The 13,178-nt window shown below is 39.0% G+C and overlaps 1 protein-coding gene and 1 non-coding gene across 4 annotated transcripts in view; both read right to left on the reverse strand.

Moving 5' to 3' along the window:
- Positions 1 to 13,178, reverse strand: part of TMEM131 (transmembrane protein 131) — a 249,430-nt gene that overhangs the window by 36,436 nt on the left and 199,816 nt on the right. For all 3 annotated transcript variants that reach the window (XM_077133816.1, XM_077133818.1, XM_077133817.1), the window contains exons 18-25: positions 12,851 to 12,955; positions 11,445 to 11,531; positions 8,599 to 8,751; positions 8,423 to 8,498; positions 8,123 to 8,240; positions 6,038 to 6,176; positions 5,815 to 5,924; positions 5,289 to 5,355 (exon numbers count right to left, since the gene is read on the reverse strand). In XM_077133816.1, the coding sequence (XP_076989931.1) occupies positions 5,289 to 5,355; positions 5,815 to 5,924; positions 6,038 to 6,176; positions 8,123 to 8,240; positions 8,423 to 8,498; positions 8,599 to 8,751; positions 11,445 to 11,531; positions 12,851 to 12,955 (855 nt within the window). The remainder of the gene's footprint in view (positions 1 to 5,288; positions 5,356 to 5,814; positions 5,925 to 6,037; positions 6,177 to 8,122; positions 8,241 to 8,422; positions 8,499 to 8,598; positions 8,752 to 11,444; positions 11,532 to 12,850; positions 12,956 to 13,178) is intronic.
- Positions 11,966 to 12,072, reverse strand: LOC143661850 (U6 spliceosomal RNA). Its single transcript, XR_013164887.1, has one exon. It is a non-coding gene; the product is annotated as a U6 spliceosomal RNA (small nuclear RNA).

Consider the following 13,178-nt stretch of genomic DNA (forward strand, 5'->3'; position numbering starts at 1 on the left):
AGGTAACCAACATTTTATTTTTATTTATTTTTTTGGTAAAAATATGCTCAATGCATATCAACTTCCTTGAATTTTCTTTTGAAAGCTAAGCATATATTTACTGTTTCATAAACCCTTGATGATTTGAAGTTTAAAGAATAGCTTAGTGTAATAACCAAAATACAACTTCTTTACAGCCAGTTGTGGATAAGACCAATAACACCTAAAGACACACAGCTCTGATTTTTAAGCAGCATTAAGTTTAAACATTTGGGGGATGGAGGGGCCCATACCTATAGCCTTTTATGGTCCCACTGCTCCATGGAGGAGAATGAGTTCTGTGTCCTTCTACCCCGCCTCTACAGTTAGGAGAACACGGAGAGACCTACTATCTGCAAAGCAGGATTACACAAACACAACTTACAGCCCCACTGGTTTAATGGAGGACATTACTTTGAACTATTGCTTTTGCAGTATTTTTTCCCCCCTAAACCTAGTATCTTTCAAAGTCTACTAGGACAACAGAACATTCTGACGGCTCCACAGCTCCACAATGGCTGAAGACTGTACTCCCCTTTAAATAAACTATTCTAGTAACTGGATGCAATTATGTTCTATGATCTATTCCCAGTACACACTGGCTAAGTTCCAGTCTGACAACTTGGCTACTATGAGGCCCCAAGTACATCCAGAAGGGCCAAAACTTTATAGCAGCAGTTCTCAAAGAAGGGTCCGTGGAGCCCAGGATCATCAGAAGTAGTCTAAAAAATGTCAAAACTGTTGTCAGAATAATGCTAATAGATATCATCTATCCTTTTTATGATGGATGGTTGGCAAAAGCACTGGTGGGCAAGACTGCTCATCTCTCAGCATGATTCAAGGTAGTGGGACCAAACGCTCCCAGCAGTCACTGTACTTTTCACTGTCATGTACTCGTAATTTAAAAAAGGAAACGTCCTTGATTTAAGCAGTAAAATTAGTTCTATTAACTCTTAAGCCTTGAGCATGCCTTTTTAAAATATTCTGTGTTACAAAACGGGGAGTATGCATAAAGCACTTATGCTGCAAACCAGCAGCTTTTCTCTTGGAATACCATTTATATCTGAAAGGAGTCCATCTATGGCTCTTCAGACTTAGGTATTTGCCAGACATTCTCATGAAAATGAAGTAAATCTGTTACTTTAAGGAAAATAACTTCAGTGTTTGTGGCCAATGATAAAATTCAGGTTTGCAAGCAAAATTTAGAATTTTGGAAAACTGTATCTACTCCCATGAGTTTAACGGTTTTCTAATCCTTAAAGAATTTCCTGATGAAATGATTATATTAATGCATATGATTTTTTAAAATATTGTATAGTAAATGGTGTCAACATTTATAAAATCTGCATATTTCAGTGAACCAACATTTTCCAAATGAACTACATATGGATCTACAAAATCATGCATGGTGTATGATGTACCAATGGATTTTACAATAATAGAGCACGCAAAATTCATGCTGTGGTTTCAGATTCCACATTGCAATTAACTTTAAATAAATTGCCACTTAACGAGTTTTGGTATAGTATCTAAGTAGAATATCCATAATCAACTGAACAGGCAATTAAGATATTCCTCCTTTTTTCAACTGCTAGTCAGATCGGATTTTCTTCATATACTTTAACTAGAACCACACATCGTGAAAGACTGGACATAGCAGATTTGGGAATCCACTTGTCTATTAGGTCAGAGAGCCATTTAAGAGATCTGCAAAAATGAAAACAATGCCCTTCTTATTGCAAAATCCCTTAGTCTTGGATAATATGGTTATTAATCATAAAAATATGCTATCTTTGTTAAATAGAACTTACTATTTTAAATGAATTTTAAAAGTCAATATTTTAAAGATCTCTCAGTTTAATTTCTAATATGGCAATATTGTTAGATGAAGTCCACATAAACAAAAAACCTTTCCGTAGCTCTTAATTTTTAAGAGTGTAAGGGAATCCTGAGGCAAAATATTTTGAAAACCACAGTTTTATAGCATTTTAGGAAACTGGGATGGAATTCATTCTAAGCTCACCCTAGGACCTTCTCCAGAATTTCTATATTTGGAATAAATTTCGGAGGTCTAGAGTACTCTTATTCAACCTCACATCTCCTGCTATGATCAGCATTCATTGTTTTACATCTTACAAATACAACAAAAGTACTTACTGCCAATAAAATAAGGAAAACAATCATTAGCTCAAATACTTCTTAAGTGCATTTCCTTCTTTACAAAAGCAGAGTGAAAGTTCGTCTTACTGAAATTTCTAGTGATCTGGAGTCTAGATAACCCAGAGTTTATGATGTTTGCATTTTATGGATGGGAAAAGCAAAGTGCAAAAAAGGTTCAAAGAGAAGAACTTGAAACTAAAACACATGACTTTAAATTTCAGTCTAGTGCTCCAGCCACAGACCATGCCACACAACCTACACTGTTTTCTGCATCAATCAGATCACGCTCACAATGTCCCCATGGCCTTGCCAATGGCCTTCAGATAAAAGGCAGACTGGGGACTGCAGCCTGAGGGCCCCCCGCCTACTTCTCCCTGTTGCTCCCCCCTCCACTGCTCTAGTCTGAGTCAGCCCCCCTTTGTTTCTTCTGCAAATGAACCAGGCTGGATCCTATCTCGGGGCCTGTAAGCTCACTGTTCCCTCTTTCCAGAACTCCCTTGATCCCTGATGCCTTCTGGCAGTTAAAGAGATCTCAGCTCAAATGATACTGCTCAGCGAGGCCCTCCCTGAACCTCAATCTACATCAGATCACGGATGCTTTTCCTCATATTGCCTGGAGTTACCTTGGTTACTGCATCGGCTTACTTGGCCAGGCCAATGTCAGTTCCCAGTGGAGGTCTCTGGCCTGTCTAGCTGTGCCCAGATGGGCATATAATCCTATGCTAGGAACTCAGAAAGCCTGAACCACAGAACACAGTAATCTTGTCTAAGGCCAAATTTGTGCAAGACTCTTTAAATCACACAAATTAGATTACTTGGCAGAAAAAAATACAATACTGAAGATTATTTTCAAGATCACCTTAAGGACAAACTTATAAGAACTAGCTATGCCCATGGATTAAAACACAAAGCTGGGCAGGTAACAGTGGCTCAGTGGCAGAATTCTCACCTGCCATGCAGGAGACCCAGGTTCGATTACCGGAGCCTGCCCAAGTGAAAAAAAAAAGACACACACACACAAAGCTACGGGAAGAACACAAATATTTTAAGATCTATAAAACTTCTGGTGTGACAAAGTTAGTGATTCCTAGTCAGCAACAGCTGTGGGTATGAGGGCAAGGGTGAGGGCCCTAGGGTGTGAGACCCAGACCTGGGCCAGCCCTGCCAGTGACCATAGTGCTGCCCTCCTGGGCTGTATTTTCCTACCCACAGAGCAAGGGAAACACTTCTTAGGGCAGCTAGTGACCACTGAGCCTGCTGCGATAATGCCCACATGACATTACAAGCATGAATACACCTGGCACAATGTTGCCACAGGAAGTCTCATAAATTACTGAAAGGGTTGTACATTACAATGCTAACTACTGAAAATCCTCCCTAAAAACGCCACTCCTTGCCTAATTAGCCACAGATTGATTTACTGGGCCAACGGTCACTGAGGACTTTCTACATGCCAAGGAACCACTCTGAAGGCTATATGTGATTTTGTTTAATCTGTTCAACCACTCTGTAAAAGAGGAATTATGAACCGCACATTACAAGTGGGGAAGTCGAAGTTCAGAGAGGTCTATTCACTCACTCAAGGTGACGAAGCTAGTAGGTACAGAGCTGTGACTACTCTAGGGGGCAGCCTTCCACTGGAGGCGCCTCCTGCCACAATGACCACAACCTGTGCTCAGCTCAGGAGGCCACAAGGAAAGTAGGGAAATGATCAGTACTTCCATTAAAAGAACTGAGATGGTAGGAGATTAACTGGAGTCCCACTCATTCATTCAGCATCTTCTAAATTATTAATATGGTGGGGAGACAAGATAAGTGGAAGACAAGCCCCCAAGGAGCTGAAACCCAATTTTGGAAAATAAGATATTACACATCAAGAAGAAAACAAAAAAACAAAGTTAACATGGGGGTGTAAATGAGGAGTCAGAGAAAATCAAGATAGCCTAGCGAGTGAAGGCAGGGCAGTGAGCAGGGCTAGCACGAGCAGGATGCATAAGGATGGATGCGCTGCAGATGGGCAGAAGGAAGGTCACCGGGTCAAGAGCCAGGCCAGAGTGTAGAAGATCTGAGCTCTGAGTGCCAATTTCCTGATTGATACACAGCTCCCTTAGGTGGTATCTCATAACGAGCAGTTAGGGGTTGCTCAGCCTGGCATGGAACGGTAGAGGATAGTTTTGACAATAGAACAAATCAGTTAATGTACACAATTAATTCAAGAACATCTACCGAGTGAAAACCACTCACACTGCTGGGCTGAGGCACCTGGAGGACAGCACAGCAACCAATACAGTCAGACATGGGTCTGGCATTCAGGCAGCTTACAATTTTACTAGAAAGTATTCTGAATAAAACTAAAATGACCAAGCTTAATACTCTGAGGCGTGATAAGAATTAATTATGTATTAGTATAGATCATCTGTGTATTCTCAGAATTTTTGATAGCCATTACAGAAGCTGTCATAGCCTCACCAGCTAACCATGAGAAACAGGACACAGGTGGCCCACACAATGCCCCCCACCTGGATTTAAATCCCACGCTCTTCCTTGTTTCTCTGCCTCTGTGGTAGGTTGGATTACACAGCCCAGAACAAACATGCTTTTACTCTTAATCCACTCCCGTGGGTGTGAACCCACTGTAAACGGACTTTTTGAGGAGACTGCTATTATTTTTAGTTAAGGTGTGGTCCGACTAAATGACACGGCACCATAATCCTATTACTGGAGGCTTCAGGAAGAGAAACAGAACCTGGAAGAGAAAGGAAAGGGCTCTGCCACGTGACAGGAGCGCCCAGGCACCCCACGGATTGCCAGCAGCCAGGACACTACCGACCACGGAGGAAAGGAGCCTTCTCCTTGGAACCAAGAGGTAGCAGATTTCCGTAGTTTAAGGCAACCCATGTCTGGGAAATGTCACAGCAGCCAGGAAACTAGGGCAGCCTCAAATAGTTACTGAACTGCTGGGACATCTTCCAGTAACTTGTCCATCAGCCAATTTAAGAGCAGCCATTAGTTTCCTTTCACATTTGCACTGACTATATAATTTATTTCTTTCAGTTTTATTGATCATATAATTTTACTTCTTTCAAAGAGTATGCATTTCGAATACTTACACTGTTTCTGAAGACTTGGAATTCTAGTGTTCTCAAATCTATTTTTGCCACCTTACTCAAGTTAAACCTAGAATAAAAAGTATCCATGTATTTCTTTGTAAACAGTATCATAACAAGATAACTAAAAGGGGTATCAAGTTTAGGTTTTGTTTGTAAATTACCTTTTAGCAGATTCTGTGATCAACATTACCAGGTTAAAAGGCTTCAAAAAATTAAAGGCCACCACTTGTAGTTACTATTTTGCCATATTAACATATTTGAAAGGCTCCACTTGCTTTCTCTATACATATTATTTAGGAAGGCGTCCCATATTACTTTTCCTTGGCTTAAGCTGAAAGCATTTCTAGATGCTTAAAATAATATTAATCTCCCACCTCAAAGCCTCCTCCCAAATTTCATTACAGATCCAGAATTTCTGTATGCCAAATCTATTACTGTAGGAGCCACAGTAAAGTTTTACATGCATAAAAATAATCAATTAGTGCTAAGATATAAAAATATTTTGACTACTGAAAGCAAAGCTTACCTGGATATTAACTTATCCACGAAGACTGAAGGGTTGGAATACAAAGCCAGAGGAATAAACTGAACGTAGACGGGAACATCTGCAGGGTTTTCTAACGTAATCTCTTCTTCCTTAAAAAAGCAATGAAACACTAAATGAAATATTTCCATAATTAAAAGTAAGACCAGATACTTTATCACCCTATTATGCAGTTGCAAAAACCAGGGTTGCTTTGAATACTTACTGAAGAGCAGTTTGTATTAGTAAGTGGAAATTTCAAGTGCCGGGGTGAGCTAAGAATGGAAGGCCAGGAGAGCTCAGCAGTGATTTTTGATATTATATTTTTTTGAAGGTCTGTATTTACTTCAAATATAGCACTCAATCTAGAAAAACAATTTGTAAATCACCTTATGAAAATGAAATATTTGAATTTTCCAAATACAAGAAAATCAATTAGGCTTGTTGTATACTTGAGAAATTTTATTCTGGCCCTGAAAAACAGGTCTATTTGCTCTACTATTTTCCTATGCTTTTAGTTCTATATGAAGATATCTATATGTTGGCACCAAGCGCTGCCAAAATATCTACCTGATTACCTGTATTGCTTGTTTTTTACTGGATAGGCAAAGGAAGACAAATCTTAGAAATAGTACCAATAATACCAGTGCAATTTTGTATAAATTTTGAACAACCTTAACCTTTTAATGTATAAATCCAATAAAGACCCAAGCTGAAAGCTGGACAATATTAGACAGTGTACTCAGGCAAAGCAGGCATATACAGATAGGCTACAACTCCTATATTCACAACGACAGGAGGCACAGAGACTCCCGGAGACCTCGCATGTCTGGTGGAAAGATCTGGACACCTACGGTAGGGCACTCAGGATATCTTCAGCATAGCTGAGAAGGCAGTACAATGCCTGACATACGGCTTTTCCCCCTTGAGATGAAAAACCAAACAGAAACCTGGTATGCAATGGAGACTTCAGTTGAGGAAGTGAAACACACAAGGTTCTTGTGCAGATATACATGAAGTTTCCAGCAATATTCAGGACCTTCTTTGAATATTCTCTTACTTATGAGTGTACATAGGCAATCATCTAGAACTCGTTTATTTTTATGATAAAGGGGCCTGGGCCCAAGCCCGGCAAGTATCTAGTCCACCATACTACTGCATTATGATACTCTAATATCGGTAAGAGTATAGGTTTTACAAGTCTAGAAGCAAAAATTCTCTGTCATGCACATTTGCAAGGTAACACAAAGGCAGGAGCCGGGAGAATGCCACATTTACTGTGCCACGGGGACACAGGGGCCAGGGCAGACAGGGAATCCAGTTTCTAGCAGTAACTGCTGGGTACACAGGGAAAAAAGCAAGGGTTGGTGGGTAGCAGTCAGGTTTCCTGGCTGCTGAGCCTAGGGCAACACTGCCAGTTATTTATTCATAACTGGACATTATATTTGAAGGTTGTACTTTATAATGCCTCTATGGCAGTATGGGGGACTAAAGAGAGTATTCTCTTATCAAGTCCATTAGAGGAAGTTTCTGTGTACCTATTTTACCATCTTAAAGTAAAAATTTAACTCTTCTTTGTCTTAAAATTTTTCATAGCAGGTAATTCTGATAAACAGAAATCCAGTCAATTGTTAATGGTCTGAAAATTTTATAGTACTATATATTGGAATATCTAGATGTTATTCATAAAATATTTCAAATTAGCCAATTAAGAAGAATAGTTTTCATCAGTAGTCATTTTATTAGTATTCTAGTCAAATTCTCTTCTGTAGAACGCAAAGACCAACATTCTATACTGACAAACAAACAGAGCTCTCAGCTTGAGTTTGGCACAGTACAGATCTGTCATTAGAACATTTCCTACCTGCTTGTCTGAACTCTGCTCTGTATGCCCTTTAAGTTTAGCACTTGGGAGGGGAGATGTATTTTGGAGAAGGCAGTTCTTTCAAAATGTGCAAAAATATACTTCTACTGTGAACTTAAACCTGGAAAATGTTTTCTCGCTTTTTCCTACAGAGGTCCCTGGTAGGTAAAAACTTCCTTATGCAAAAGGACATGTCTAAGGTGGACACTATAGTCTTTCCACACACAGACAACTCCAAATACTTTCTTTGATTTTAAAAAGTGTCCAGAAGACGAGAGAAGAGAGAAAAATGATGGCAATCTACAAGCCTCATCAATAACTTTCTGAAGGTTAGGCACATTAGCTACTAAGAAGTAAAATAACCTAATATAAGAATAACATTTAGGAAGTAATAACCACTGAGAAAGTTCAAACTTGGAAATACTTAAACAAAGCAAAACCACTTACCTGTGTCCTGAATTTTCCTTCATTCCCAGCCACCCTCTGAACAGGCTTTGGTGCAACCCCCAGTCAGCATCCCACATGTCCTCCTGCATGGCGACACCAGGCTGCACCTTGGGTTCAGCTAGAACAAGGAAGCAAATGTTATGACCCACCAGCCACAGGCCTACACCCACCTATCAGCTTTCTTTCTAACGATCTGTATAGCACCAAGACACAGGGATGGGCTTTGAAAGTGGCAGGCTTGTATTAAAGAATATTCTAATGGAGTGAAAGGCATGAGACAGAAGCAGTAAGATCACTTACATCTGGAGAGAAAAGGCAAGCCAACATAGCAATGATCCCCACACTGCAGTCCAGGGTCAAAATAAATGTTGGCAATCTACAAAGAGGCACAGGAGAGCCGTGAATCCCAGGTTCACAAAATGCCACAGCAACAAAACAGCAAGGGGTGGGCATTCTCAAATATCACATTTCCAAACCTTTGATTTTTTCCCTGGCTCCAAGTCTTCCTTATTGCCCCGTAATCGTTTGTAGTAAAATCGTACATCTTCTGACAAAGAACGAATTTGTTGTATCTTTACCTTCTGTGAGAAGGAATTCATAATATTTAAATTCTGATGAACTACTTTCCCCTGAAGGAAGGAAAGAAAAAAGAACTTGTTTGTACATGGTTGGATTTTCTTAAAACATATGCTTTAAAACTGATGGGCAGATTCCTAAAAAATCAGAGCCCAAAGGAAATTCTCAATTTTCATCAAGCGATAATTTCTAAATTTGTAATCACAGTAAAAAAAATAGACAGAATTTAACAGGACAAATTTTTGCAATCTTATGAAAACGAATTATAGTGGAAATGTCAGCAGTTTAATGTTGAAACACTGATCTGTCAAGAGGCAGCGCCAGTGAGAACAGTAAATAAAGGAAACGGTCACTTTGGGTTTGCTAAGTAAGGTTTGTTCATACCAGGTCAAGTCCTGAAAGTATCCAAATTCAGGATAAAATCATTGTATCCTAAAATCTAAAGCCAAACAACACAAAAATTCAGACTTCTTTTCCTTAGAATAAAGATTTTCCTTTGTAAAGGAAAAATACTATTGGTGTTATCAAAGAAGACTGAGCTGTCTTCTAAAAATATAAATCAGCAGGTATCTTATTAAAGCAAAATACAGACTAAATCACTAAATAGCTAGTGACAAGTCTTATCAGTTGTGAGCCTCTACCTTTGATAGGATATCAGATTTTAAATAAAAAAATCTAAATGATTTCAATAATTCTCAATGAGAATCACATTACAATATCTCTTACTTTCTTTTGTTTGGATAAACACACACACAAAAATTTTGTCTTATTGTACACCTGAGATTCCTAGCCATTTGAAGAAGCCTCTTAAAATTATCCAACCTACTGGCCTAATATTTGGTATAAAAAGCAGAGAAATAAAGAAAATGCACAGAAAGGAGAGCTGGACTGAAAGGCTAGAGCTGACCCTCCCTTTACAGCCTGGTGAGGGTAGGACCCATGAGGGTGGGGGTGCCGCTGTGATGGAGAGGTGGGCCAGGGCAGTTACCTGGTCTTTTATGTACCTGTCACACTATGGTCCCTCATCCCTGACTCTCGAGGGTGTGGTGAGGATCAAAGGAGATAATAGGCATAAAGGTTCGTTTTTATAATTCTATTCAAATATTCAGTATTAAACTATTAGTTATTTAAAGATATTTATTCTGAATTATTTTCTCCTCATCAGCTCTAGTATCCTCCTCTGATAAGATCAATTCTCCTGAATTTGGTAAAACAACGTGAATTTGTAATTCAAAGCAAATATCTCGTTCTGTAAGTCATCTAAAGAAATCTGAATGCTCATTCTGAAGTCATTTACAACTAACACCTTGTTTTACACAGGCGCTTTCTCATTAGCTCTATCTATGGGCCTTTGCACTGTGGCACCTACTGTCCTCTGAAACAAACTCCCTTCGCAGGGCTTATGCAGTGAAGGAAGAGGTCAGTGATTAAGAAAGTAAATGAAGGGAAGGATGAAACAAGGTCCTTTGGGATAAATAATGAAGTCAAGAATTCTGTACAGTCAATACAAAGTAAAATGGTAGGAAGATGAAGATTTAATTAAGACCCAAACTTAAACGTGCTGAACCTATTAATTCAGAGTTTATACTTTCAGGGAGGTAAATTTTGAATTGAGGTTTTATCTGAAATGCCTCTTGCCTAAGTCCCCTCCCTACCATTTTGTTCTTTCATCTATCCCTTAACTAAAAAAATGCCTATTCTAGGATTCAACAAGGAGGAGGAGGCCCCTTATTCTTTTTCAAGAGGATCTCAGAGTCTTACTGGGGAGATCAACAGATAAAGAAGTAATTGTCATACAAAGTGAGGCTTGCTACAAGAGAGGTATTTCCAGTGTTCTATCACCACATGAAGCAACAATTAGAATTGTGAGTCAAGGCATCTTCAGAGAGAAGATGACAACTGAATTGAATCTTGACCTTGCATAGGTGCTCTCTGAAGGGGCAGGGGGGTTCCAAGGCAGAAGAATGCACACAGACTCGGAGGAAATCAAAGACCTTTGTCTTTGTTGCCTCTGCCACCGTCCTCAGCTCAAGACTTCCTCATTCCTTCTCACTGGACTCTGGCCAGAAAGAGTCTCTGGATTGGCAGTCCCACATCCAAGTCCCACATCCATGGAAGTAATACTTTTACTTCCATGTATTTCCTGGATTTGCTTCTGCCAGGATGTCAGTAAAGTTCAGCTCAGATTTCCACAGACTTAAGTGCTTTTGAATTTTTTCATGCTTCCGCCCCAACATAGCGTTCTATCATATTACTTAAAATTTCCCTTCATTCTTGACAAACTGGAAAAATCACTATTGTCTGAATCTACCCCAGACTTGACGTCACCCACGTCTTTCTTTAGGTTGTTTCTCAGACCCCGAATCCAAGCCCTAGCCACCCCTCATCACTCCCTCCCGGAGAAACCCTAACGCCGGCTCAGTGGCACCTTCGTCAATGAGATGTGCGTTTTCCTTGCAGCACTTGACCTTTACTACTCCTAGGTCAATTTCCACACATCGATGTTTCGTTTCTATGAATCAGGGTCCGTTTCCCATTCTAGACAGGAAACTTTCTGAGGGAGGGACTATTTCTGATCCTTCTTTGTGTCTCCTAAATAGCTTCTACACTGCCTTGCCACAGAAATAAGTGATTAATGAAGAATGAAGAATAACTGACTTTTTTCTAGGACCATAAAGGCAAAACAAACAAATAAACAACAACAAAAAAAATTAGCAAGAGAGCGCATGTAAAGTAACTGTCTTACCGGGAAGGACGGCGGGAGAACCATGTGCTTTGGGAAGCAGGTCAGCGAGCCCACTGCTACCACCGCCTTCACAGGGATGGTCAGGATCTGTGCGGGAAGAAGCCGCCACAGGGAGGTCAGGCTTAGTTTTTGGAATTAAAAAATGCAACAACTTCATCTTGGGACTTATTCTGGCAATAACCAACTCATAAACAATACTAAAATCACCGTTGGCTACTGTTTAATCTAATAGTCCAATATACTCCATAAAATGCACTAAAATACAACAAATTTCCATGTACTTATCAGTGATTCTTTGAAAACAAGGTAAGCAATACTAAATTGGGGGAGAATGAAGACAGATTTTTCATAAAACAAGAATATTGCACATTATTAATTTAAAAAGGAAGGTCAAAGTGTAGTCCTAAAACAATGTATGAAAAATTGGGCATTTTCCAGAGTTGTACAGATCTCTACTTTTTATATATATAAAAATATATTAACATCAACCTTATTTATTTATTTATTTTGGGGTACAAAAGAAAAATATGGAATGCTTCATGAATTTGCCTGTCATCCTTGCACAGGGGCCACGCTAATCTTCTCTGTATCGTTCCAATTTTAGTACATGTGCTGCCGAAGTGAGGACAACATCAACCTTATTTTAAAAGACGAGTTGAACAGTGTAGATTTAGAATTCCAATTCAAGCTTAGTAACTCACAAAGATACTTCTCTAGGATATTTCCTCCTAATTCTTTTCATGCCTGCTAACAAAAATTTATCTTAACTCTGCATGAACTTATATCTACCATAAATGATAAATATGAATTCCTCATTTAGAAACATAATTTGACATATCCACAACAAATTATTTGTTATTTAATAACCAATTTTATTTATCCTGTAATTACTTTTCTTTCATAGGGGGGTTGCATGCTCAACTCAGAAGAATGAGGTAGAAAACTTGTTGAATTTAGCACTGCTCAACTTCCCAAAGAGCTTTAAAATATTAAATAAAAATATTTAAGTTTGACAGAAATATATCCATTCAAAGCCTTACTGAATGCGACATGTCAAACTCTACAAAGAGTCTTTAAAAAGCTTAATGATTTTATGTCCCTTGATTTAGAATGAATCATGTAAATACAAATGTGAGAACTAAAGTTAAGACATGATTTCTTTATTTAATCCTCCCTTTTGGAAATCTTACACAGGTGGATATTTATGACTGCAGAAAGAATCCGAGATACCTAACTTGGAGGAATTTCAGATACTATAATTATGTGTAAGCATGTTTCTAACAAAGAAATTCTAAATGTGCTAAGGCATTTTTTTGAAATTGCACTCTTAGTTGCAAGGTTTGGGTTTTATCAGAAAACTATGTGCTAATAAATCCCACTGACATGAACCCCCCTGAAGGCCTTACCTCATAATCTGTTGTGATCTGAATGGCTCCGTCATGGATCCCTTCTAGCTTTTTTGCAGTAAGTTTGACTCTGAACACTGCAAAATAGCCTGAAGCTAGTATTACCTGTATGCAGTAGAAAGAATATCATTCATTAGCCTTGCTCCTTCAAGTTTCCTATTAAAATGGAGATGAAGGCTGTAGTGACAGCGATATTTATAGTGTGGTGTAAGGACTTTCAAACCTGAACACACATATCCATATGGCACTGAATTACTGCATACCATGCAAAAATATCTCCAAATAATGTCCACCCCTGGATGCCTGCGTACTACAATTACTGCTCAAG

This window comes from Tamandua tetradactyla, chromosome 17 (genome assembly GCF_023851605.1).
Source record: "Tamandua tetradactyla isolate mTamTet1 chromosome 17, mTamTet1.pri, whole genome shotgun sequence".
Lineage (NCBI taxonomy): Eukaryota > Metazoa > Chordata > Mammalia > Pilosa > Myrmecophagidae > Tamandua > Tamandua tetradactyla.